At 38.4% G+C, this 23,346-nt stretch overlaps 3 protein-coding genes across 6 annotated transcripts in view; 2 read left to right on the forward strand and 1 right to left on the reverse strand.

Annotated features, from left to right (window-relative positions):
• Positions 1-2,586, forward strand: part of LOC103463489 (ankyrin repeat domain-containing protein 13C) — a 31,551-nt gene extending 28,965 nt beyond the window's left edge. For both annotated transcript variants that reach the window (XM_008406868.2, XM_008406869.2), the window contains exons 13-14: positions 125-225; positions 318-2,586. In XM_008406868.2, coding sequence (XP_008405090.1) covers positions 125-225; positions 318-448 — 232 coding nt within the window. In that variant the 3' untranslated portion in view covers positions 449-2,586. The remainder of the gene's footprint in view (positions 1-124; positions 226-317) is intronic.
• A 1,151-nt stretch (positions 2,587-3,737) lies between these two features.
• On the reverse strand, positions 3,738-10,666 carry LOC103463488 (serine/arginine-rich splicing factor 11). Its single transcript, XM_008406865.2, has 12 exons — positions 10,331-10,666; positions 9,010-9,143; positions 6,596-6,705; positions 6,420-6,509; positions 6,289-6,335; positions 6,076-6,209; positions 5,760-5,841; positions 5,556-5,672; positions 5,352-5,441; positions 5,197-5,268; positions 4,945-5,122; positions 3,738-4,782 (listed from the first exon to the last, which is right to left on the reverse strand). Exons 1-12 carry the CDS (start codon positions 10,450-10,452, stop codon positions 4,579-4,581), a joined length of 1,380 nt encoding a protein of 459 aa, XP_008405087.1. The 5' UTR covers positions 10,453-10,666; the 3' UTR covers positions 3,738-4,578.
• Positions 10,667-11,076: 410 nt separating this feature from the next.
• xxylt1 (xyloside xylosyltransferase 1) overlaps positions 11,077-23,346 on the forward strand; it is a 26,727-nt gene continuing 14,457 nt past the window's right edge. The window contains exons 1-5 of one of the 3 annotated variants that reach the window (XM_008406862.2): positions 11,142-11,246; positions 11,953-12,021; positions 12,156-12,776; positions 16,632-16,779; positions 23,158-23,290. In XM_008406862.2, coding sequence (XP_008405084.1) covers positions 12,246-12,776; positions 16,632-16,779; positions 23,158-23,290 — 812 coding nt within the window. In that variant the 5' untranslated portion in view covers positions 11,142-11,246; positions 11,953-12,021; positions 12,156-12,245. The other 2 variants (XM_008406863.2, XM_008406861.2) reach the window with 2 other exon arrangements.

Genomic DNA, 23,346 nt, shown 5'->3' on the forward strand with positions numbered 1-23,346 from the left:
AACCTAAAAATATGATGACATTCATGTTGATGTGCAGTGCATGTAAAGGTCTAACCTGCGCTGCATATTCGTTCTTGTTGATAAAGCCAAATCTGTGACGATGATTGCTTTTGCCCTCCTTCAGGTTACTAAATGTCCTGGAGGTGATTGCACCCTTCAAGCACTTTAATAAACTCAGGGAGTTTGTTCAGATGAAGCTCCCCCCTGGCTTTCCTGTCAAACTCGGTAAGCAGACACTCGCTGCGGACCGGATCACTGCGGTTTGGGGAAATATCTCCATTTCACTCAGTGACTTGTGTCTTTGTGGTTTCTTGCAGACATCCCCGTCTTTCCTACTATTACAGCCACGGTCACGTTTCAGGAGTTTCGCTACGACGAGTTCGATGAATCCATTTTTACCATTCCCACTGACTACAAAGAAGACCCAAGCCGATTCCCTGACCTTTAACCTCTCGCCTTGGTTTTTAATCCTACAAAACACACCTTTTATGAATGGAAACCCCTGTCACATGCTCAGAATCTGAACACAGACTGTACAGCAGAGGGATGAGAAGACACACAGGAACAACTCCGCAGAGGAGTTGACCTCAGTCGATGTGAACATAAGCTGAGGCGTTGCTGATTCTTACTCTAACCTCCAAATCTGACACGGCACAGCAGGAAGTGTAGGTAACCGAGATTTTTCATCAAAGGGCATTGAAGTGATAAAATGGCAGCAGAGCAGGGGGCTTTATTTATATGAGGTAAGAGTAGAATAAAGAACTACCAGTTCAGTTGACGCTTTGTATTTAAGTCTGTGTTGTTTTTAAAGGGACTGTGTGTAACTGACATGTAGTGACGCACTGATAATACTGTGTGGGATGCTTTTATGGGAAGTCTGCTCAGAGTTCATTTAAGTTTGTTTTATTTGAGCACAGTGGACAAAACCATCTCGAAATGCAAAAACCTTTTAAGTTTATTCTATTTACGGTCAATACAAAGAGTACAATCATATACTGCTGAAACCAGACATTTATGTACATTAACAAAAGGACACATTTTTGTCACAGACACTTCCTTTTTGTTTTAGATCTATTAGTATTACCAAAATTATTTCTGAGGTTTTGGGTTGTTTTTTCTTCCAAAAAGTTTCCATAAATGCCCTTTGTAGTTAAAGTGTATGACTTGAGTTAAGATGGTTTAAATATGTTGGTGTCTTGCTCACATGTGATTGTAGGACAGAATTGAAAATGGCCCATTTGTTCTGGGATTTACATGCACATTTCAAACCAAAACACATACTTGTGTATGTGTGTAATTCCCTTCCCAATATCTTTGCCAATTTCATTTGATTTTTTCGTGATATCACACAACATGGGGTTAGTTTGAGGTGTTGACATAATATACATGCACAAGTGAGCCTTCAGGTGATGCCTACAAAAGCATCACTTGGGCTAGCCAAAATTATTAAAAAGGAATAGTAGTATGTAAATGATGAAAGTAATCAAAATTAATTAATTAATTTTATTTGTATAGCACATTTCAGCACCAAAGTGCTTTGTTTCATAAAAACCCACATAGCAAAAATTTGTAATCGTGTTGAGCAAAGATTTTCACAAGCATGAAAAGTCGTATCACTCTACACTTGGTCACTTTTTAGACTCTCTTGGACAACTCTTCAGTTTAAAGACACTTGTTTTGTGATGTCAAACTTTCAATTGAGCTTCTAAAAGATCAAAGTTGCAGCTGCAGATCTTCGCGGTACATCAATCTCAATAAGCAGCAGTGAGTCTTAAATTGTGCTAATTAAACCTTTCGTATTTTATTTCACATTTTAATCTGTGTAGCAAATCTGTTCAAGTACGCTCAATATAGACAACCCAGATCTTATGGTTTTAATGATTACAGTATATATACAGAGTTAACACATAGAACCAGGGTTTTTCCTCTGTGCAGTATATTTGTTGGGTTTTGGGTGTTGGTTTGTTTTTGTTTTTTTAATTCTTTGAACTGACAAGAAAGAAATTTCGTTTTTTATGTAGCATCTGGGGTTATCTCAAGCTCTTATTGGTTTGTAAGTTGTGGTACAATTTTCTTACGTACATTTGTTTAAATGAGCAGAAATCTCTGAATTGTTTGATCATCTTTTTCTTCAGTAATGCATCTCTCTGATATGTTTGGAAGAATTTATTTGCAGTTGTATTTAAAAAACCAACAAAAAACAAGCACAAAACACCTGCACAGATTCAATCTGAAAAGATGAAACAAAGAAACTGAGCTCTTCTTGTTCATAAAAACTGGCGACTGCAGGATATTCCTGTTGTACAGGTGGATCAGTCATTCAGCAAATGTTGCTTTTATTTAGTTCCAGTTTTCTTTGTTTCACGACATTCCAAACTACTTTAGGTTCAGCTAGTGGAGGTGCGTCTCTTCTTCCATTTCCATGTTTTATTTGTTAATTCCCTAGCTCCACTTTAAATGTTTTCTGTAGGCATTTCTCCATTAAACTACCTGTCAGTTGTACAGCTAAAAACTGTTGTATAAGTCAGCAACACTATTTTCATATAAAATGTACTAAAAAATAAAAATTCCTCATATCTGTCTGGACATCATGCCTCTCCACTTTATTAATGGCAAAACATACATGCTGCTGTTCTCTTATTACAAACTTCACAACAAACTTCAAGAAACTGCAGAAGTCGGTAAAAATATTTTTAATTATTTAATTTTTAATAATCTGGTATTATTGCTACAGGTAAGAGTTTTTCTTGTTTCCTTGGAAAATATGTACTATAGATGTACATATTTCCTATAAAGAATATATTTAAGTTTTAGATTTTACCTGAAGTGTATTTGAATCCTTGTTTCTTCACATATTAATCCTTCAGATCATCAAATGCATTTTTGATAACAAAAATACCTTGTGTAAATCCAAAAAACTGAATTTAGATGATTTTATTTAAGTGAAAAATGTTTATTAACCTGGCCTTATAGCAACATTTCAACAAAGTGAACAAACAAAAGAAAGACATGAGTGGCAACATAGAGAATAAAATGTTATAATTCAGACTAAAATGAATCAATGTTGCAGTTATTAGTCAAAGGCAATTCTAAATAAATTGGGTTTTAAAATTCAAAGCAACTCAAGTGTTTCAGAAGCAGTTTTCTAGGAGTTTGTTCCAGATTAAAGGAGCATCGAGCCTGAATGCTGCTTTCTCTGAGCTACATTATTTCTATACCTTATTTCCATTTAAGGTAGAACCATTAACAGTTAACCTATAAACATCTTTATGATTCCGAAGATCTTCAGAATTATACTGTCCGGTGAGACAAAAGTGGAACTTTTTTGGAAGGGATTTAGCATCCTGAATCATGCTAAATTGTTTTCTTGTAATGTCAGCAGGTTTTGCAAAGGTCTAGTCAGCAATTACTGTCCAAAATATTTTGGGTTATCACAGTAAAGTTAGTAGATTCAGATAGTTTTCCCCTCTCTTCATTAATTATTTGGAAAATGGCTTTTTGTTTCCAACTCTGGTTTGATGATCTGAAATATCAAAGTGTTATAATTTACCGGTAGTTAATTTTGTATCATGATTGGCTAGGTAACGGTAAAGCAACTTGACTTGGTGCAGAACACAAAAAATGACCAAGCAATATTAAGTACAGTAGTTTTCTGACAGCAGGTTGGATTAAAGCTGAGCACACCTGACTCCTTTTGTAATAACACGTCTGCATGGGCCAGTTATTCATCAACACAATTATGTAGACAGTGCTTTTATTTAAAACCCAGTTTTCATTGTTCCATGACATTCCTTTGTACAGTAAAGTTTTGCAAGTGTGTTTGTGCCTCTTGACCTGATTCAACATGTACATTTAACAGACATTTCATCCTGACTTCAGCTGCTCCAATCCCAAATGTTTTCTGTGAGAATTTATATCAACTCTACAGCAAAAATCCCAACATAGAACATACTAAAAAGTAGGAACAGTGGACATTATGCTGCAGCAAAAGCTAAATTGTGTTAGTCAGCTGCAGTAATTCAAAAGTACACTTTCAGAAATAACATAATAGATTCAAAATTAAATCAATTATTACTGCTCTGCCTCAAGTAGAGTTGAAGCCACTTTGTTTCGTAATTGTTAATGTATTGGAGCCAGTTTACACACATCTATATTTCAGGTTAACAACTTCATGACAGTGCATTAAAGTTAACCTTTACTTTGCCACAGTTTAAAGAAACATGGTGCTGGTTGATAAATGACAACAAGGAAAAGATTTTTAAGTCAAGACAAGTGAGGTGGGGAAAAAAAAAACTACCGAAAATGTTCAATGTTCAGTTTTCAGGAAAACTACACAGCATTAAAAACATGACCTCTAAACAAATGGCACAAATCATAGTTTAAAAACCATATTTCATGTCATTTGTATTTTAGTCCTGATCTCTTCTTATCTTTACAAAAATGATCAGATCCATGCCCTCTGTCCACAAGGACTTTGCTGTTAAGATAAAAACCTGCTAACAGTGATCAGGCACAGACATAATGAGGCCCAGATTAGGAATATGAAAAGAATTCAGTAGATGGTGGCACAGAAAGTTCTTAGTCGCTCATCTCCATGTCCTCCTGATGGCGATCGTCTCCGTTTAGTTTGGACCTTTTGGATGTTTGACGCTCGTCTCGCTCCACCTCCTCCTGATCTTTGGGAGATGACACAGAATCCGATTCGCTCCTCCTCTCATCTTCCTCCTCCCCTGCTTTATCGCTGTCGTAGCCTTGCTCCTCTTCATCGTAGTCCCGTGTAACCTGAAACACCAGAGTGTCCCATCACTCAACAAACGTGGGAGGTTTTGTTTGCATATGAAAGCACAGATGAAGCTAAGTAGCTCCAGTATCTATAGAACCGCTTTCAGTCTGGGGTATTTTAAGATCAGGGCTACATGTGGGAATTCGTTTCTGGACACGTACTTTTACGTCTCCTTTCTCGCTGTCGGATTTGCGGTCCCGCTCTCGTTCCTTTTCTTTGTTCTTCTTTTTCTTGCTGTTGGAGCGTTCTCGTTCGTCTCTGGTGTGGTTCCGCTCTTCCCTCCTGTCCCTGTCGCGGTTCTTCTCGCGCTCCTTGTCCTTCTTCTTTTCCTTCTTGTGGCTGTTAAAGTAACACATCCAGCTTGTCAGTCGGCTCGTTTCCATCAGTTATACGGAAAAAACATGAAAACTCACCGGCCGGAAGACGGAGACGTGGAAGGGCGTTTCCTTGGGGACCGGGAAGCAGTGCGACTTCGCTTGCGCCTCCTAAAAGTCGAGCAGGATTGGACTATAGATGAACCACGCAAGACGACGCCTGTCTTTCCTTTTAGTAACACACAGCAACTCACCGACTGATGCTGCAAGACCTCCTGGCACTGCTGTAGCTTTTAGGAGGTGTCTTGGATTTTTTCTTGGACTTTTCTTCTTTTCTCCTGTCCCTGTTAAAGAAATAAAACATCTAAAAGTGCCTCGGTGCTAGCAGACCTGGGTTTTGTCATGACGACAGCAATAACCCAGACATGTGGTCAGTAAGACTTCAGAGAGCTGTGGACCTGGATCTGCTGCGACGGCTTCTGTCCCGAGAGCGAGTCGTCCTCCTCCTCCTCGGACTCTTGGATCGCCTCCGGCTCCTTGAATGGGAACTCCGCCTAGATCTGCTGTTTGAACGTCTGTGTAAAATATATATGGGTATGTATTTTAAGGAATTTGAATCTGTCGTCAGTGAAAAGCTAATTTTACCTGATTGTTTTCTGTACCTGTGTTTTGACCGAGACCTCGAGCGTTTGCGGCGCGACCTTGAAGGAGATCGGGAATGTTTGCGCTTGTCATCTTTCTTACCTGCAGGCATTGAGGAGACAAAATAAATTGAGCAGTGCAAATCTAAAACATAAAAAATCAACAGAATTTTTTCCCCATTAGGTATTAATCATAATCACTAAAGAACAAAATAAACCCCTAAAGTATTCTCAGGATCTGTAATGAATCCTTCTTTTGAATGAATTTCTAATTTATGGAATTTCTAAAGTGTTACAATGTGGTTTAAAGGTTTAGAGCACTAAAAACTGAACTCACTTCCAGGTTCGATGGCAGCAGAAATCAGAGACTGGGCCTCTCGGACTCTCTTCATCGCCTCTTCAATCTCCTTGTTGGAGGAATCTGGCTTCAGACCCGGGGCCAGGTTTAATCCGGCTGCCAGTGGGTTCAGTCTGCAAAAAGCATTCTTTACATTTTAAAAAATATATCACAACAGTGACACTGCAAATTTAGAAAATAGCAGTTTCTTACTTTGGGTCAATAGACTGCATAAGCTTGAGGAAGTCCGCAGAAAAAGCCTGAGAAAGAAATGAGAGAGATGATACTTAAGTAAAAGAATTAAAATTGTCCACGTTGGGACTGTAACTGTAGCAGATTCTTACTTGGGGACTCATGTTGGGTCCCTCAATTCCCATAGCCGCTATTTGGTCCATGCTGGGACCTCCAAGACCTCCGAACGGGGTTGCTCCTATCTGCAGTGTCGAACATTCGCACACTTAACAAACAGCAGTTTTAATAGCAATAATAATCATAATGCAAAGGTGATATAAAGACTGACCGAGACCAGAGGGTTGGGTGTTGGAAGAAGACCTCCTCCGGGCATCATTCCTGCTACAGCGTTGGCTGGAGCCAGAAGCGACATCGCTTTAGATTCATCAGGAATGACTCCTGAAGAAAAGAATGAAAAGATCTCAGTTCATGTTCGGGGAGGGAAAAAAAAAAACGTCAGCAACACTAAGACAAGACTTTCAGACAAGCCACCTCGGTTTAACTACAGTGTAGTTAAAAACATGAAAAATAAAAATCCGCTTTTTGTCTTGTCTGTAAATCTTGATACCTGACTTTTTTTTGTGTGTTTTTTTTTGTGAAAGTGTAATTGTGGGATTAGTAGCTATGAGATTTAAAAAATAATCACAATACACACTGTGATCAACACTGCCAAGATTTTATCACCTGTACTTGTTTTTTAAGTCATGAACCAAACGTTAGCAAGCACAGCCAGTTGTCCCGCGGGATGTGCTCTCAAATTTCATTATGAACAAGCGACTCGCGCCGGCTGCTTCGCTATAAAGCACACAAAAACATTGAGATACAAAACAAAAAAAAAAACAAAGTTCATGATTTAGATGTGGAGACAAAGATACATTTCAACATCACTTACCATAACTTCTATTAAAAATACTCAGTTTCACCTTTACCTGCCTCTTCCTTACATTAGCATTAAAAAAACATGGCAACCACATTTCTGCAATGCTACATTTAAGTATGTTGCGCAAAATGCTACACAAACATAATATATGCTAAACAGTCAAGGTTTAATGCCAGCAATAATGAGAAAATGACATGAAAGATTATGTCCAAAGCTGAAGAGAACCAAACAGTAAAATCAAAGAGAAAATCTTATCAGATGATCATCCATGGCTGTGTAATCTGGAAACAGGCTAATTTTAATCATAAAATATTTCTTTTTCTTTTTTTTTTTAAAGAGAGGGAGAGAGAGAGAAAGGGAGGGAGGCAGGGAGAGACATCTGATTTCACACACACTCATTCACACAGACAGACACTTGAGAAACGGGGTAAGGCTGCGGAGGACAAAACTGTTGGTGGCATTTTCAGCAGGGCCTGGAATATAGGGCTGGCTGAACCAGGAAAAACAACTGTAAAACACAACAACAAAAGAAACACCACTGTTAAACGTTAGAGTGACTCAACTCCATCAGAGCTGTATGTATGGAGAGGGACAGTTTCCAAAAGGCATTTTAACAGCTACATCAAGCAAAGCTTTAGGACTAAGAACGCCATTTTATTACCAAATGCAGCACATATACGTATAATGAATATGAATACCATAGTTACTTTAGCCGCCAGCATGCACACATGACTGGTCCACTTATCATTTGATCTTGTTATTTGATGTCCCATATATATTTTCTCTAAATGTGACTGATTTAAAACCTTGAAGCAACAACAGATCTAGATCCAGTGTTGATCATTTTCTATAAATGTTGTTTTGCAGAGAAATTTAGGCTAAAGTAAAATAAATTGTGAAAGTTCATCCAACAACAATTTGTATATCTAACTAATTTCCTCAGACCAATTAGGTGCTTTTTGAGTTGTTGGACCCAATAAAATGTTTCTTTTGTGTGTGTGTGTTTTTAGCTATGTAAGACATAGCCATATTTCCTTCACCTTAAGTGTCTAACCTGAAAGTTTATGTTAAAATTTTAAAAATTAAATAGCAGAATATGTCAAATTTAATAAATCTTATTTTTTCTAATCTGAATACTTCAAAAATATCTGCATAAAATAAAACATAGATAACTCTACGTGTCAGTTTAATAATTTTGTTTGAGCTGCATCATATTTGATCTCTAGATTTATCAGTATGACGCCGTCCACAGTGCTAATGATCATCGTCTATTGTGACTCAATGATGCCGCATTTTCTTGACGGTGACGGATATTTTATTCTACCCGGTTTATCCCTCACTTCTGCATGCCTACTTATCAACATAGCTCGTTATCTGCAAAACGAGGACATTCACTTGAGGAATAAGTCTGCACAGCTATCTTTTAAGAAAGGATGCCTTGAACAGAAAGGGGGAAAAAATCATGTTAATATTTTACTGCAGGGCAAGAAACCAAAGGGGCTTGTGAATCTGGTGCCATTATTTATTTTATTTCTAACCGCCTGACGGCAGCAGAGGACCGCTTTCAGTCTGCATGGATGGGGCTCTCTGCAAATGACTTGTCCACTATGAAAACCACAACACAAATAACAGAGAGAGAAGTTTACAGCTGGTTGTAAGACAGAGACACAAATGTACATTTCCCTTAAAAAACCTTGAAAAATATATTTTAAAAAAGCTACTAATGGTTCAGGTTCAACTAATTCTACCCAGTATACCTTAAACCTGTGATATACAGTCGGAGACAGAAATGTGAACGGCAAAGGGACAGACTGGACACCCACCTTCAGCAAAAGGAACCACGATCAAGGCCCTGTCCACGAAGACGGTGTTCGTCAGATGCTGGGACACTCCGACAGACTCAGGCTCATTGAATTTTACAAAACAGACACGGGAAGTCACAGGCAAGGGAGAGTCACTGGAAGAAAATACAGACGTGTTGTGCAAAGAATACAAAAATCAGAGAATCAACAAGACCTTTTCCACCTTGCTGCCAGGAAAACTGGTTCATAACGGATTTCTGCGACAGCGTCCCAACCGATCCAAAGTAATCCAGTTTTACTATTTTCATTACATATCTCTAACTGTAACTTTTAGAAAAGAATATCTGTTTAATCACTAATGTATTTTATTTGTTCACCTCTCCTAAGGGGATCTATACACTTTTGTATGTAGAGCTGCTGCAGGTAGCCGTCATAGCTAAGAACATTAACTATAGTAATGCATAAATATCTAGATTTTTAGTCAACACAATTTTATTTTTTCTTCATTCTGTTTTTTAAAAAAGCAAAAGTATAGATCGTTTTCCTTCCAGCCACTTTATGTGTTTACTGCCATTTGCAACAACATTTGTCTATGCGTTTGTACACTTAATAATGTTTTCGCAACATTTTCAAAACGTAAAAGTTATTTTTTATCAACTTCAGTGTGGTCCACACAAGAAACCCATTAAGAGTCCAGCCAGACGAATTAATCATAGTAAAATCTATATGAGGTATAGGTCAGTCTATGTAAAGAAAAGAAAAATGGCAGATTACAATCTTATTACTTTATACCCAAAGACAAAATACAACACCTGATCTTCTGCAGGCACCAGATACACTTACACTGGACCCAATAAGAAAAACAAGATGCGGCACATATTTTAAGTTGTTTATTATTTCCTTCTTACTTATTACTACTCTACTAATTTTATTCTGAAACTTTTGATAATAGGAAAAGCACTAGTTGCTTTACTTTTACAAATCAATAACAACCCCCTACCCCCCGGAAAACCTCTCGGAAGGTTTTATTTAATTATTACAAATAGGTGGGTAAAAAACCACTACATTCTATAATAATGTATTACTACAGCAGTAAAAGCAAAAACAGTTATTTGTTTAGTTGGCCTCGTAATTACGGTATGAAGAGAATCTGAAATTAAAATACTTGTTCTTGGAAAAAACAACAACAACAAAACCATTGAGGATTTCCATGGATGAACTGACGGGGAGGCGGTAAAATATTAGCATTAGCATACAGCCAGGCCTCTGGTGATGCCAAAGGCCTCAGCTGCCAGAGACAAGCTAACGCAGACTAAGCAGGGCTTTATTTCTGAATACTCACTCAGGTGGAAACAGCTTGAGCTCCTCTATGGTTCCGAGAAACCCAAACAGAGTCCTCATTTGCTCGGACGTTGTGCTCGGGGAGACGTTTGTCACCTGGATGACGTGAGTGCTGGAGCTCATTTTCACACGCGCTAATTAAGCTAGCCAGCCCTATGCTAGTGCACTAAAGTTAAAATTAAGCAAATACTAAAGCTTAGAGTTTAAAAAGCAGCAGGCCTCTATGAAACCCGAGCATGTCTTCTGTAGGTATAAAAATGTGGATGCTTTCAGCGGACAGAGCAATTGTGCTGCTGACGAGACTTGCGATGCCCTGGTGCTGCTTTCAGGGACAGTTTGTCACGATCCCAGTATGCATAAACATAATACATATGAAACTGGATGGATGGATTGTTGGTTGGTTGGTTGGTTGGTTGGAGATGGATGGATGGATGGATGGATGGATGGATGGATGGATGGATGGATGGATGGATGGATGGATGGATGGATGGATGGATGGATGGATTTTGGAAAGAAACTTGACATAAAACCTGTAGTGCATGTTAACACTACTTGCATTACATCTTCTTCTTCTGGTGTTGAGGGTGAGAAATATTCATTGAAAGTATCTTTTAACCTAGACACCTTTAATAAGAAGTATTTTCCTCATAATTAGTGTGCTTAAAACTATCGAAGACTGAAGGGGTTAGTTGCAGTCTTGCCTACCGGTTTACACGATTTTAGAGGAATAGGTCTCATAATTCGGATCGTACCTGAAGGAAGCACGACTGAAGTAGGCGTGGCTAAACTTGTGTCACAGGATCTGGTAAGGTTGTTAGCAGGCGGCTTCTACTGCAGACGTTTAGACATGTGCTTAGCTTAAAATACCAAAAACGAGCGACCTATGAAAATATCGTGATGTGTTGAGAGCGGCAGAGGTATGAAAGGATTTAAATTAGTTTCAACAAGTGAAACTTTCTACCAACATATCCAAAATAAACCTTAGCGACATACATCTTGGAGCAAATCCTGTCGCTTGCTAACGTAGCAGCACCCTTATTACTTGTCAACAAGTTACTCTTGTGTACATTAATGTATTACATTTGATTGCATATCAGTTAGTAATAGAGACATTTCTGTCCAGTGATGGAAATAATGACTGTGCTATGCTCTAACAAATTGTTGAGGTGAAGACAACGGCATTAAACAGCCATGTACTTTCTATATCTGCATGTACAAATTGAATTAATCCCATTTGCATGATAAGTTTTGAATGGTGATAGTTGTGTTTGTCTCAGTGAAACCTTGGTTCGTCCTGCTGCCTTGGGTGAAGTGTATTTTTTTTGCTTCTGAGTTTTATGTTTTGTTTGCTTTATGAAGACGAAACTGTCAATGGTAGAAATAACAGAATGCTGAGAAATGCAACAAAAAAAGTAAAGAGGGTATCCGTGTAACCTCCTATTAGATAATATCCAAGGTGTTTATGCTAGTAATAATTAAATAATGAAAAAATAAGCATGCAAAATCAAAGCATCATTCCATACAGAAATACCGATAGAAATGTATTCGGTATTTCTTTAATATATATTTCTCTTATATATTTATATTTATGTGATGTATATTTCTTTCATTATTTTGTTAAAGGTAATTTTGAGGACATATTGTATCCTGGTGGTCTGATGGAATGTTGAGTGTATTTCTTTTATCTACCTGGTAAATTTCATATGAAAATTTAAGAATTTTTTTTATTTTTTTTGAAAAAAGTAGAAAACATACAACACTTCTAATGATATACATTACAATCTATAAGCTTGTATACTAAAACTAGATTTTTTTTTTTTTTCCAGGACGCACTTGGAAATTTGCGATGACCACAAAGCGCAAAATGGTGATTCCCTTCTCACCTAAACCTCACTTCACGTGACTAACATGTGAATATGGGTTTCCTAGTGCTGGTAGTAAGAATCATGGGAAGGATCAGCACATTCAGATCCTATCAGTTTCTACTTCTACTGGCTGCAATGTTTGCCGTTATTGCTTTTTACTACTTTGGCTCTGAGAGGCACAGCTTCTCCAGCACCACAAAGAGGATAAGACAGACCCAGGCCAACACCAACAGAAATGATGCTGACCTAACTGTGGACACCAGGATTTCACACCTTCCTGCATCAGAACAGCAAAGAGGGGAAGAGCTAAATGTAGGAGAGGAAAGTGACATTTCCAGGTCCAGAAAAGGGAGCTCCGAAGCTGGCGGCCAGCGCTACCATGCTCTCATGATGTTCACTAAGGTGGACAGGAGCAGAAGCCTGCAAGACAAATTCAGGGTGGCCATGTTGTCCATGGTGAAGCTTGCGCATTTCCTGGAAGGAGAAGTGTTGGTGCTTCATTTTGTCAGTGATCAGGCTAGCCAAGAGCTGGGCCAGAGGATGCTGCAGGAGTTGCTGCAGGATGCACCATTTAAATATGAGGTGAGTGTTACCTGTAGTCACCTTTGAGGAAAATGGGAAGTTTTATTTTATTTTATAATAAATGTTTTAATTTCAGACAAAATTCCTTTTTGATGTAAAATCAAGTTACCTGAATTAGGCGCTCTTTGTTCAAATGCTAAGCTTTGAAGCTTTCAAAAGTATTCATACGTGTATTTTTGGGGGATTACAGCAGAGACCTACACAAAGGGCCTAATTGTGAAATGAAACAAATTGGTATCTGATTTTTTTTAAACCTTTAAAACAAAACAAAAAAAAAACAATCAGAGATCTGGTGTGCATTTCTGTTTAGTCCCTCTGTTTCCAGATTGTAGAATGATTGTTTTCTGTAATTACAGCTGTAGATCTTTGGAGATATGATTCTATTAGCTTTTCCACTTACACTCAACTATTCCTACCCATTGTTCTGTACACAAAGGTTCAAGATTGAATGGTAATTGTCCATTTTCAATTCCCAAGTCCTATCGTCTCAATTACATTTAGGTCACATCACTCTAATACTTGATTATGCTCTAATTTCAGTTGCATCTTTAAAGCTGTTGTCCTGCTGAACGTTGAGTCTCTTTCGCTGCCTCAAGTCTGTTGCTGCAGCTAACATGATTTTGTTCAGGCAAAAAAAAAAAAAAGTATGATGGTCCTTTTACTTAACAGTGTGAACAAGTTTGTATTTTTCGACCACATAAAATCACTGAATTCACTTGGTCAGATGACTTGAGAAGGTCGTAGCGATATTATCACTGAATGGGTTGAGCTGGCAACTTATCTTAGACGGCCCCGAAAATGGTTCAGTTTAGATAACGCTGGAAAATATGACCTGATATGACACTCAAATCCCCAAGACCCCTTTGGCTGGAGGTGCAGCTTAAAGTTAGGACACTTGGGGGCAGTGTTTGCCAGCTTAAATAGCCCGCCGCCAGTGAATGGGATGGGGCTTGTTTGTTCTGTTCTTCTTGCCTAAGAGGAGGATTATGTTTCTAGTTTGTTTTGTAAAATGCCCTGACCAGTTTGTCCTTCTTTATCTGCTTTTCACAGCTCGCCATCTTAACCCGATTAAGTTTCTTCCATAAGAGCTTGTGTCTGTTGTTTTTTACTACAAGAAACATCTCATCAGGTAAAACGTGCATTTCCAGGCATTACCTGAAGATGACTCAGTCACTTCCTGGGATGGTTCAGGTTCCAGGAACCTGAACATCTTGGCAGTTTAAGGCCTGGGTGATATTTTGTCTTCTTGACTGTTTTGTAGAATGTGCAAAGATGGAATGTAAAATGCTTTTCCCACTGAAGGTGGAAGCTCTTAAATACTGCTTTTTACAGTCCTATCTTTGCTGAGGTTCCTATCAAACTGTCCTGATGATGAACTGAAATGGAAACTACAGAGCAGCAGTCCACAGCTGTGGGTGTATCTGCAACAACAGCTGTTGCCCTCACACCTACACATGCTCTGGCTATCTAAAGGATATTAAACAGAGCTCCAACCAACTCTGGAAAAGTTTGGAATGTGATTGAAGTTTTTTTTTTCCAGGTGTGGATAAGTGCAGGAAAAATATTTTTCCAGACTTTTTAGTTACTGTCCCATTTGCTAAAAGTGGAATGACATGATGCATACAGTATCTATTGTCCAGGTATTGGTCCTGTTTGTCCAACCAGTCATCCATCCATCAATCGAAAATTTAAGTATGTTAAATTTTGAATGCATGAGTTGTAAAACATAAGGAAACATCATAAATTGTAGGATATCATGTCCGTAAAGTCTTTAAACTAATACCCTCTATAATTTTTATGGGATCTATTCCAGATCAGCAGGTAACTAAAAGGTTAGTTGTGCTAATCCTAAATCACTAATCCTTAACTTTTGTTCCTCTAATGCTAAAGTCCTATACCAACAGTATTAAGTGGAAGTTAATTCTAAGCTTCAACTTCATATCATATTATAGCTATACTTTGAAAAACTGCAAACGTCAAATGTCTTGAATTTTAGGGGGGGAAAAATCATATTTTATTTATCACTACAGAAGGGTTCAGTGAACGCGCATATGAAACTGGTGGGTTCGGTACCTCAAAAAAGGTTAAGAACCACTGCTCTAGGGTCTGACTTTGGACATGAATTTTAGGGAAGCTAACTGTGCTAAACATTTTCAAAGTTAGCAAAATGCTAAAGCGCTAAGCAGAAAATTAGCTCCAGAACTGTGCCCACGGCTGAGTAGATAATACTCCTTGTTCTTTGGGTTTTGATGCTTGCACGAGCTTTTCTTATTCTTATGGAGGAGCTAAAAGCTGTTTATGACACAATCAGTGTTTTATAATTTAAAAGACTCATTTTAGACTGTGTGTGTTTGTTTTCCACCCAAACACACACAGTCAGACAGACACACACATGGATGATGCCTGGACTCAACCTCCAGGCTGCCTCTGCCGGTGTCCTGGTATCATCCCAGACTTTTTAAACATGGTTCTTTTAAGGTTTTGAATCTTGAAACATTGCTTCAACTATTTTGACATAAAGCACTGACACAGCCTTTTCACTCAGCTCTGCTAGGGTTAAAAATGAGACGGGGAGTCCCCTGGGAGTGATTATACGAGCATCCCTGTCGGCTCATCTTGAGTTTAACTCCTTTTTTGTTATTTAGCATTAAGAAGGACAAAGATAGCACAGTGGCTAGATAATATATCTTCAGCCCCATTACTTCCCAACAGCCAAATAATCAGGGAGCTACTTGACATTTGCAGCAAACAGCCTGCAGAGTCACACAGACCTGCAGCTGTGCTCATTACTGCTGCATGTCCTTCATAGAACATCCTGGAGCTTTTTGTAACCTGTTTTTTTTTTTTTTTGCTAATGATGGAGCAGTAATGTAGCAGAGTCGATGCCTAGTTTAAAAATTTGTGTCTGTGTGAAAATTTGTTGATTTAAAAGAAAAGACAACAAGATTCAGGCTTCAAGAAGTACAAAAAACAGCTGAACAGGTAATTTGACTAATCAAATTCAGAACAGCAAGCAAATGTTTTTGAAACATGGAAAAGAAATAATGGATTCCCATTTTACACAAAACTTTCTGGAGTGAAAACCCTGCTGACCGCAACTCTGCTGTTCACAAAATTTGTTCGGCAATCACATTTTAAAGAAATGTGGTGCTGCTCAGACCAGAACTTACCCAAGCATCCCTTCAAAAAGCACCACAAAGAATAATGGTGACAACTGAGAAGAGAAATCCTTTTTAAATCAGTTCTGTCCAGTTCTGACCTTTTATGAAGGCTGCAAGGGTTTGATTTAGTTTTTGTTGAATATTTGATGACACGGAGTCACAGTTGGTATATATTGCAATATGGTTCCATTTACATGCCTTAAATGTATGATTGGGACTACATATCATAAGACATTGAAGTTAATAGATGAATGGGGGTTCTTATGGAAAACATTTACCCAAAGTCTGTTTTGGGTAAAATTCTTCTGCACATAAGCAAATGTATGCAGAATACACTTAAGGAAGTATATTTAAGGTAAAGCCTAATTGTTGGTACCGTCCAGCAACACAAACATTTATGTCTTGCACACATAATGGTGTTTCTGTTTTCTCCTTAAATAGTTCATACTTTTGAAATGCACAATTAAAAAGACTCTCCAGCCAGTCATGACAAAACATAATGAAATATTAAAATGATATTATGTCATTAACTTATTTGTTTTAGTACAATTGTCCCATTTCTCAGTGGATCATTTAACCTACTTCCTGAATTAATTTCAAAGGGATGGGGACGGGAAAAAATGCTGTTTGTCTACTCGTGTATCTTATTTTCCTACAGTAAATCGTCATTTATATTTTCATATTTCTGCCCCAGATCATCTTCCATGATGTGGTGGAACTCACACAGAAGCTCTTCCCCATCGTGGAGGCCATGCAGAAGCATTTCAGTGCAGGATCTGGAGCGTACTACAGCGAATCCATCTTCTTCCTGTCTGTAGCCATGCATCACATCATGCCTGAGAGTAAGGCGAGCAATATTCTCATCACTTTTGTATCAGTGAAATTTAGAACGGAACAATTGCATCCCGCTAAGTTGTGCAGTAATTCTCTCCCAGAGTGCTTTGCATTGAGTCACATGCTTACTTACCTAACTTAGCCGGTGCACAGCTGGATAAAGCAGCATGGGCAGGTATCTAAGAGACACGTGGCGAGCTGCAGAGGCCCTGGAGAGTGAGGAAAGAAGGATGTGCTCTGTTGCTGCTGCCCACTTTAGAGCCCCCTGGGCTGGTGCCGGCAGTGATCTGTCCTCTGTTGTGCACCGTTTTGGCTCACTTCAGTAGATGTGCAGCATGGGGCATCACCACAAAGATGAACCAGACTATTGGGCTTTGAGGTTTTAGTCGATAGCATTCAGAGGCACATATGTGAAAGCTGTCGGGTAGAAAAACACAATCCCAACTCAGGGGGCACAGCAAACGCAAACCAAACGACAATATTTATACCTTTAGGTAGAAGGCTGAAAGAAACGCAAAAAAAAAAAAAAAAAAACCCCTGGTGAACAGGTAATTTTAAGATTGCTGCTAAAGATAACTGTAATCTTTAACACTAGTTAAAGATTGGATAAGGTTAAGACTCCAGCAATGTTCGACGTACTGAGAAACATTGAGAGTAAGTGTAAATACACAAAAATTCAGAGGAAAATTTTTATTTTTTTAAAAGTCAAATTTAAAAGAGTGTAAATATGCTTATCTTGTTTCACCAAAGAGTAGCTGGCTACTATGGCATTAAGGTGTTCATTATTTTCATTAGAGAGACATTCTTGGGGGAAAAAGTGCAATTATCAAAAAAACTAAAATATGTGAAAGTTTCTCAATAAAAAATATTTCATGCTTAATCTTTTTTTCGGTTAGTAGAGCTACATTTCTTTTCGCTCTGGAGCAGGTGTTGAAGCTTTGTCAATTTAGACTTCAAATTTATTTTCCTCCCACCCCCAAAAAACAATAAAGCTTCTTCTATCAGTGTTTAAATCCCTGACAGTCTCCTGGCTCTGCATTTGGGCTTCCGTAATTTTTCACCCATCTCACCATTATGAGCTCTTCTTATCTGTATTGTGAAGTTGTGAAGGAACAGAGCTGTGGAGCTCAAAGTGGTTCAGGCTGTCCTTTGACACCATCTTTAAGGAGGATTCACTGCTGCATGTGACAAAGAGTTCGAGTGGTGTTGTGTGATTGGTCCCTCACGTTTTGCCCTGAAATGATTATTGATCATCCACATGCTCCACCAGTGTGCTGCTGCTGTGTGTGTCTGTGTGTTTTCCACATTTCTATTTAAGGAATGCTTTTACCAGAAAGGGCATAATGTGTTGTGTGTCTCAGGAGAAACAGGTGGGTGGGGGTGTGTCACGCACGAATGTTCTGTGTTATTTTCTCCGCAGCCTTTCTTTGACTTGTTTTTTTTTTTTTTTTTTTATAATGTCTTGTCATTCGGCGAGTCACGCAGCAAACGGGGAACATTGTTTGCGATTAATGACAGAGTGCAAACAAGAGTGATGTGCACAGATTACAGCTGTTAGCAGAGGCTCAAATTTTTATTTTTCTCTCCGTCTCCAGGAGAGAAAGATGTCATCTATTGAAGACATTTGCAGGCTCAAATTTAGCTGAGCTTTGTCTTGTTTTTACTGAACAGCCTGTTTTATTGGAATTGATGAATTGTTTTTGTGCAAAAAAACAAACACTATTAGCGTTTAATAAGCAGGCACACAAATGCTCTAAGTTTTCGGAGGAAAATGAGGATTGATTTTAAGTGAAGAAAATCACACAAGGTTGAGTATTTTGTCAGATGCTCTTTTAAGTTAAAAATGCAGTGAAACCAGATATATAGAGGTAAATAGTTAGGGGTTGTGATGCTGTTTTTACACCGTCTGCCCCTGGAGAACATGGTGTTAATTCCACAATGAAAAACTGTTGTAATTATCAAGAAGGTGTCCAAGAGAAAACTGTTTGCATTAGTGGAAATTTTTTGTATTTAATTGTATCCCCTATAGAGTGCTTAACATGCAGGGACTTGAGGTCCTCCTGCAGCAGGAGACTATATTTTCCAGTCTATTAATGTGCGACTACTAACTCACCTCTGTTGGAAATCTGGCTGTACAATTAAATTTGTCTTGCATTGCCTCAAGTGAGGCAGATTTGCTCTTGACTTCAAAAGTCAGAAAGTGGCCAAAAAGAAAACAGCCATAAGTTATGTGGGATATAGATTTAAATATTTCATAGTGTGGTATTTATGGTAATGAAGAGAAAAGGAACGACTAAAACTGCATGAATGCAAAACATCACAAAAACTGATTCTGCTCAGAAAATAAAACTTGCTCATGGTGCAAAAAAGTTCTTCACTACAACAGACACCTTCAGCGGTGCAGCTGTACTGCTGCATGCATTTACTGATGCGCTCATGGAACCAACAGGGGACAGAATAGTTGCAATAGCAATAATAAACATCTCTGTCAATATGCTAATCATCTGCAGCAAATTATCTCCAAACCATGACACCTCCAGCTCCATGCTTTAAGGTTGTTTTCCAGAAATGCTGTTTGGTTTAAATGCCAAAAATGTCCTGTAATCTGTCCAAAAACATTATTCCAGGAGCCCTGATCTTTATCTGTGTTCTCACTGGCACACTTTGCCTGGCCTTCACTATTTATATTTCAGATTTGTCAAGTACATCTCACATAAAAGTGCTTTAACATAAACAAAAGTTAGACTACTCTAAGTCTTTAAATGTGCCATTTAAACGGTTTTTTTCATATTTTAGTTTAAGCCATCACCCAAATATAAAGCTACAAAGGGTTTTTACATTTTACCTTAACACGTTTTCTAATGAAACCAATCTAATCAAACCAATTATCACTTTTCAATGTGTTTTTGCAATTAGTGAAGGAGAATCAAAGCATATGGACTTTTTGCAAAAGGATTTTGAACCTATGGTTTGGATGGCAAATACACTAAGTGCAGATTTCAAAGTGTTCATGCTGTGACATGTGCTTGTGAATCTTGGTGTTTACACCAAGCAGTTTTGAAGCAGGAAACACACCTACAATTGGATGCACTTGAGCTTAATGAAGCTGAAAATAAACAATAAACAAGCTGTTTTTCAGTGCCGGTGAAGGCAGAGAACAATGTGCCTCCCAAATTGACCGTAAGTGCTCACATCAAGAACAGTTTAAGGGCTTAATAAGGGCGACCTACTTTCTGAAAAATGTGCTGTTAGATAACACTGTCGCTGTAAAGCCCTAAAGTTGTAAAGCCCTGGTCTGAGTTGAAGTTTAATGAAACAGAAGTGAGGGATCTGAAAGCTTTATTCCTCCCTTAGGGTCTGCGTAAGGCTTTCTTCATACCAGTAGTTTGTATTTTTGCAAAGGGGTCTTCAGTTCTCATTTCACCCAGGCCTCATTTCAGACCATGTCTTTAATGGTCTTCAACTAAAACCTCTGTTTGTTTTACGATCAATGTGATTATATATAATTTAAATGTCTGATGCACTAACTATTGGTGATATTTTAGAATGCTTTGAAAAAAAAAATTATGTTCCTTTAAACTTGTTCCCTTATTTTTGCTCTTAACATACTCAGATTTCAGAAAATTTTAATCAAATTTTATATGATCCACCAATACCGTCCATCCTCCCAATATCCCATACCAGCTCTCCCACCTCTGCTGACAAAAAGCACCCCCTCATAATGATGCTGCCACCACCATGTTTCACCAGAGGGATGAACTGAGAACTGAGTTGTTGAATCTCTGCAGCTCCTCCAGTGTAACCACAGCATCTTGGCTTTTTATTTGATTAATTGCCTTGCCTCAGCTCAGAAATGAAGCTTTCATTGATTTGCAGCTGTGCCATGCACCTTCTGTTATCAGGTGATAGATTGAACAGTGCTTCATGACATCGACAATGTTTGAGATATTGTTTTGTTTTAAACTTCTCCACAACTTTCTTAGCCAGTCTGCTGCGTTCTTTGGTCTCCATGATGCTATTCGTTCAATAATGTTCCCTAACAAAGCTTTGAGACCTTCACAAAATGTGAAATGTAACGGTAGTGATTGATTAATGGTTTGAAAATCATTGCACAGCATGTGATCTATTACATTGTCAATCATGTTGTTTGTGTGGCACCAGGTGATACCAGAGTCCTCATCTCCTCCTCCTGATCGACCCTAATTCACCTCAAAGTGAACAAACTTCTGAATGTGACATGATTCAGAGTCACTTCAGAAGTCTGAGGTGTGCAGGTAGAAGAGGAAATGGGACGGCCCGGTTTCCTGTGGTCAGCGTCACATGTGATGTCCTTCAGCTTAACATACTGTGATCTGTTTGTTAGGTAGTTGGAGATCCAAGCAACCAGGCAGCGGTTCGCTCGTATCCTGGTCAGTTTGTCTTGGAGCAGACAAGGCGCTAGAGAAGTCCAGGAACAGAATATTGAACATGCCATTTCCCTCGGCCATGTGTGAATGAGCTCGATTTAGGAGGCACAGGATGGAACATTGACGATCATTGAAATAATCGTCAACTAACTTAGTAATCGGTTAATTGCTAACTGGAGTATTCAGACTCAAAATGGCCATTTGCTGATAGAAAAACACAGTCAAGGCAGTAACTAAGTCAATTATGTTAAAAGAAAACACATACAGTTTGCAGTTAAGATTAAATAACCTTCATAAGTTGAGTCCATTTCACATTTGTCTGTAAATGGTGTAGTTTTCACTTCACCCAGTTCAAATAATGTAAAAAAAAAAAAGAAAAGGAAGAAAATCCTGTTAATCACCTCTGGCTATCCAATCCCAATCATCCATCCCGATCCTGACCTTGACATCACTTTGTGTCGAGTCATTGGTCCGACATAAAACCCTCCATATCCCAGTGTTGTAACAACCGAAGGCCCCCTTCCTGTTAAACTTCCAGCAGTTAATCCCCGTTAGTGCAAACAAACAGCACTGACCACGCAGAGATTACACTCCCATGTTTCCACAGTGAATAAAGGCATTGTCGTTAGCCTCCTCGTATGGAGAGCACATAAAAACAGGCCGCTGTCACATCGCTGAGTCGTCATTTTCCCCTCAGAAACCAGTCTAAACTCGTTTTACGAACAGTTACATGTTTTGTGTTTTAAAGTTGTTGTTTTTTTTTCATCTGTCTTTGTTCATTTTAATTGCTAACAAATGAAACATTTGATGTTTGTATTTGAACAGATGCAGAAAAGAAATATAAATCAGACACTTGTCCTAAACCTACTTGAGACGAACAGAAATGCCAGATATATTTGTTCAAGTTTGGCTCATGTAAAAGTTTAGTGGCATTTCAGTATTACTGATACAAAAATAATTTTTTTTTCCAAGAAAACTGCAGAACAAAAACAACTGCCATGAACATCCTTTTATGCAAGACTCTGTTTTGGGGATGCTAGCAATGCACATCAGCCTGACTACACCATTCTCACAGGGGAACATGGTGGTGGTGGCAGCATCATTCTGTGTGGAGGTTTTCATTCTCCACACAGAGAATGAAAACACAGATACCTGTGTTTCTTTCAAAGATACCTGTGTTTCTTTGAAAGAAACACAGGTATCTTTCAAAGAATTGTTTGAAAGATACCTGTTGTTGCAAAGGTTGCAACCAGTGGCTTCATCTCACACAGGAATTTGGAGGAAAACAGACGCGACTTTTGTTAAAAGGTTTTAAAAATAATAATAATAATTTGTTTTAAAAAGTCATCTGTTCGCCAGCAAGTGCTGACAGATTTTTTTGTAGTTGGCATCACTGATTAGTTGGATTAGTTGCAGCTGCTGTAAGACGCCCGGCTTTTAAACCAGTGCATCAATATTTTTAGCCTCAAACTACAAGCCATCATTTCTCATTTCTGACAGTGTCTCCAGGTTCATGTTGTGCCCACTGTGCACCAGTCATGACTATTTCCTCTGCTTTCATCACCATAGCTACCAGCAAAATATAGGAAGCAGAAACAATGAACAGATGATGGTCTGAATATCCTGGTTACAGTTGTTAGGATGTTGTTCTTTAAGCAGCAAAATACATTTCTAGGCCTGTCTTCTGCTCCAGGCTCGCAGCTTTACTGTGATTTCATTCTTGGAACAAAATATCTGGTGCATTTCTGATATGCCTTTTTTTTTTTTTTGAGTCATTTCAAAATGTTACTTTTTCCTCTTTAAAAAGCAATATTTATTTTTTATTGAGGGTGGATAATTCTGCAACTGATTCATGTGAGGTAAACTGTCATTGTTGTTGCATCAAGCTGTTAGAAAATCATTTCTGGAGATGTTTAGACTTTTTTTGTTTGTTTTATCGTTTGATCTTTTAGTCATCAGCATTATGTTGTTCTCCCTTAGGTCTGACACGAATAGTGCAACTCGACCTCGACTTAAAATACAAGACCAACATCAGGGACCTTTTCCAGGAATTTGACAAATTTCCTCCAGGAGCAGTCATAGGAATCGCCAGAGAGATGCAGCCGGTCTACAGGTAAACACACTCATCTCCAGTAAAAGTGGTCAGTCGAAAAATTTAATCACATATAT

The sequence above is a fragment of the Poecilia reticulata genome, linkage group LG4, assembly GCF_000633615.1.
Source record: "Poecilia reticulata strain Guanapo linkage group LG4, Guppy_female_1.0+MT, whole genome shotgun sequence".
NCBI lineage: Eukaryota > Metazoa > Chordata > Actinopteri > Cyprinodontiformes > Poeciliidae > Poecilia > Poecilia reticulata.

What these genes read in the sequence shown, in the direction of transcription:
- LOC103463488 (XM_008406865.2), bottom strand. Translation starts at nt 10,452, where the DNA reads ATGAGCTCCAGCACTCACGTCATCCAGGTGACAAACGTCTCCCCGAGC. An exon ending in CGTGGTTCCTTTTGCTGAAG is followed by an intron (nt 6,706 to 9,009) that starts GTGGGTGTCCAG and finishes TCTTTTCTTCAG; the next exon opens with GAGTCATTCCTGATGAATCT. An exon ending in GACCCAACATGAGTCCCCAA is followed by an intron (nt 6,336 to 6,419) that starts GTAAGAATCTGC and finishes TTTCTTTCTCAG; the next exon opens with GCTTTTTCTGCGGACTTCCT.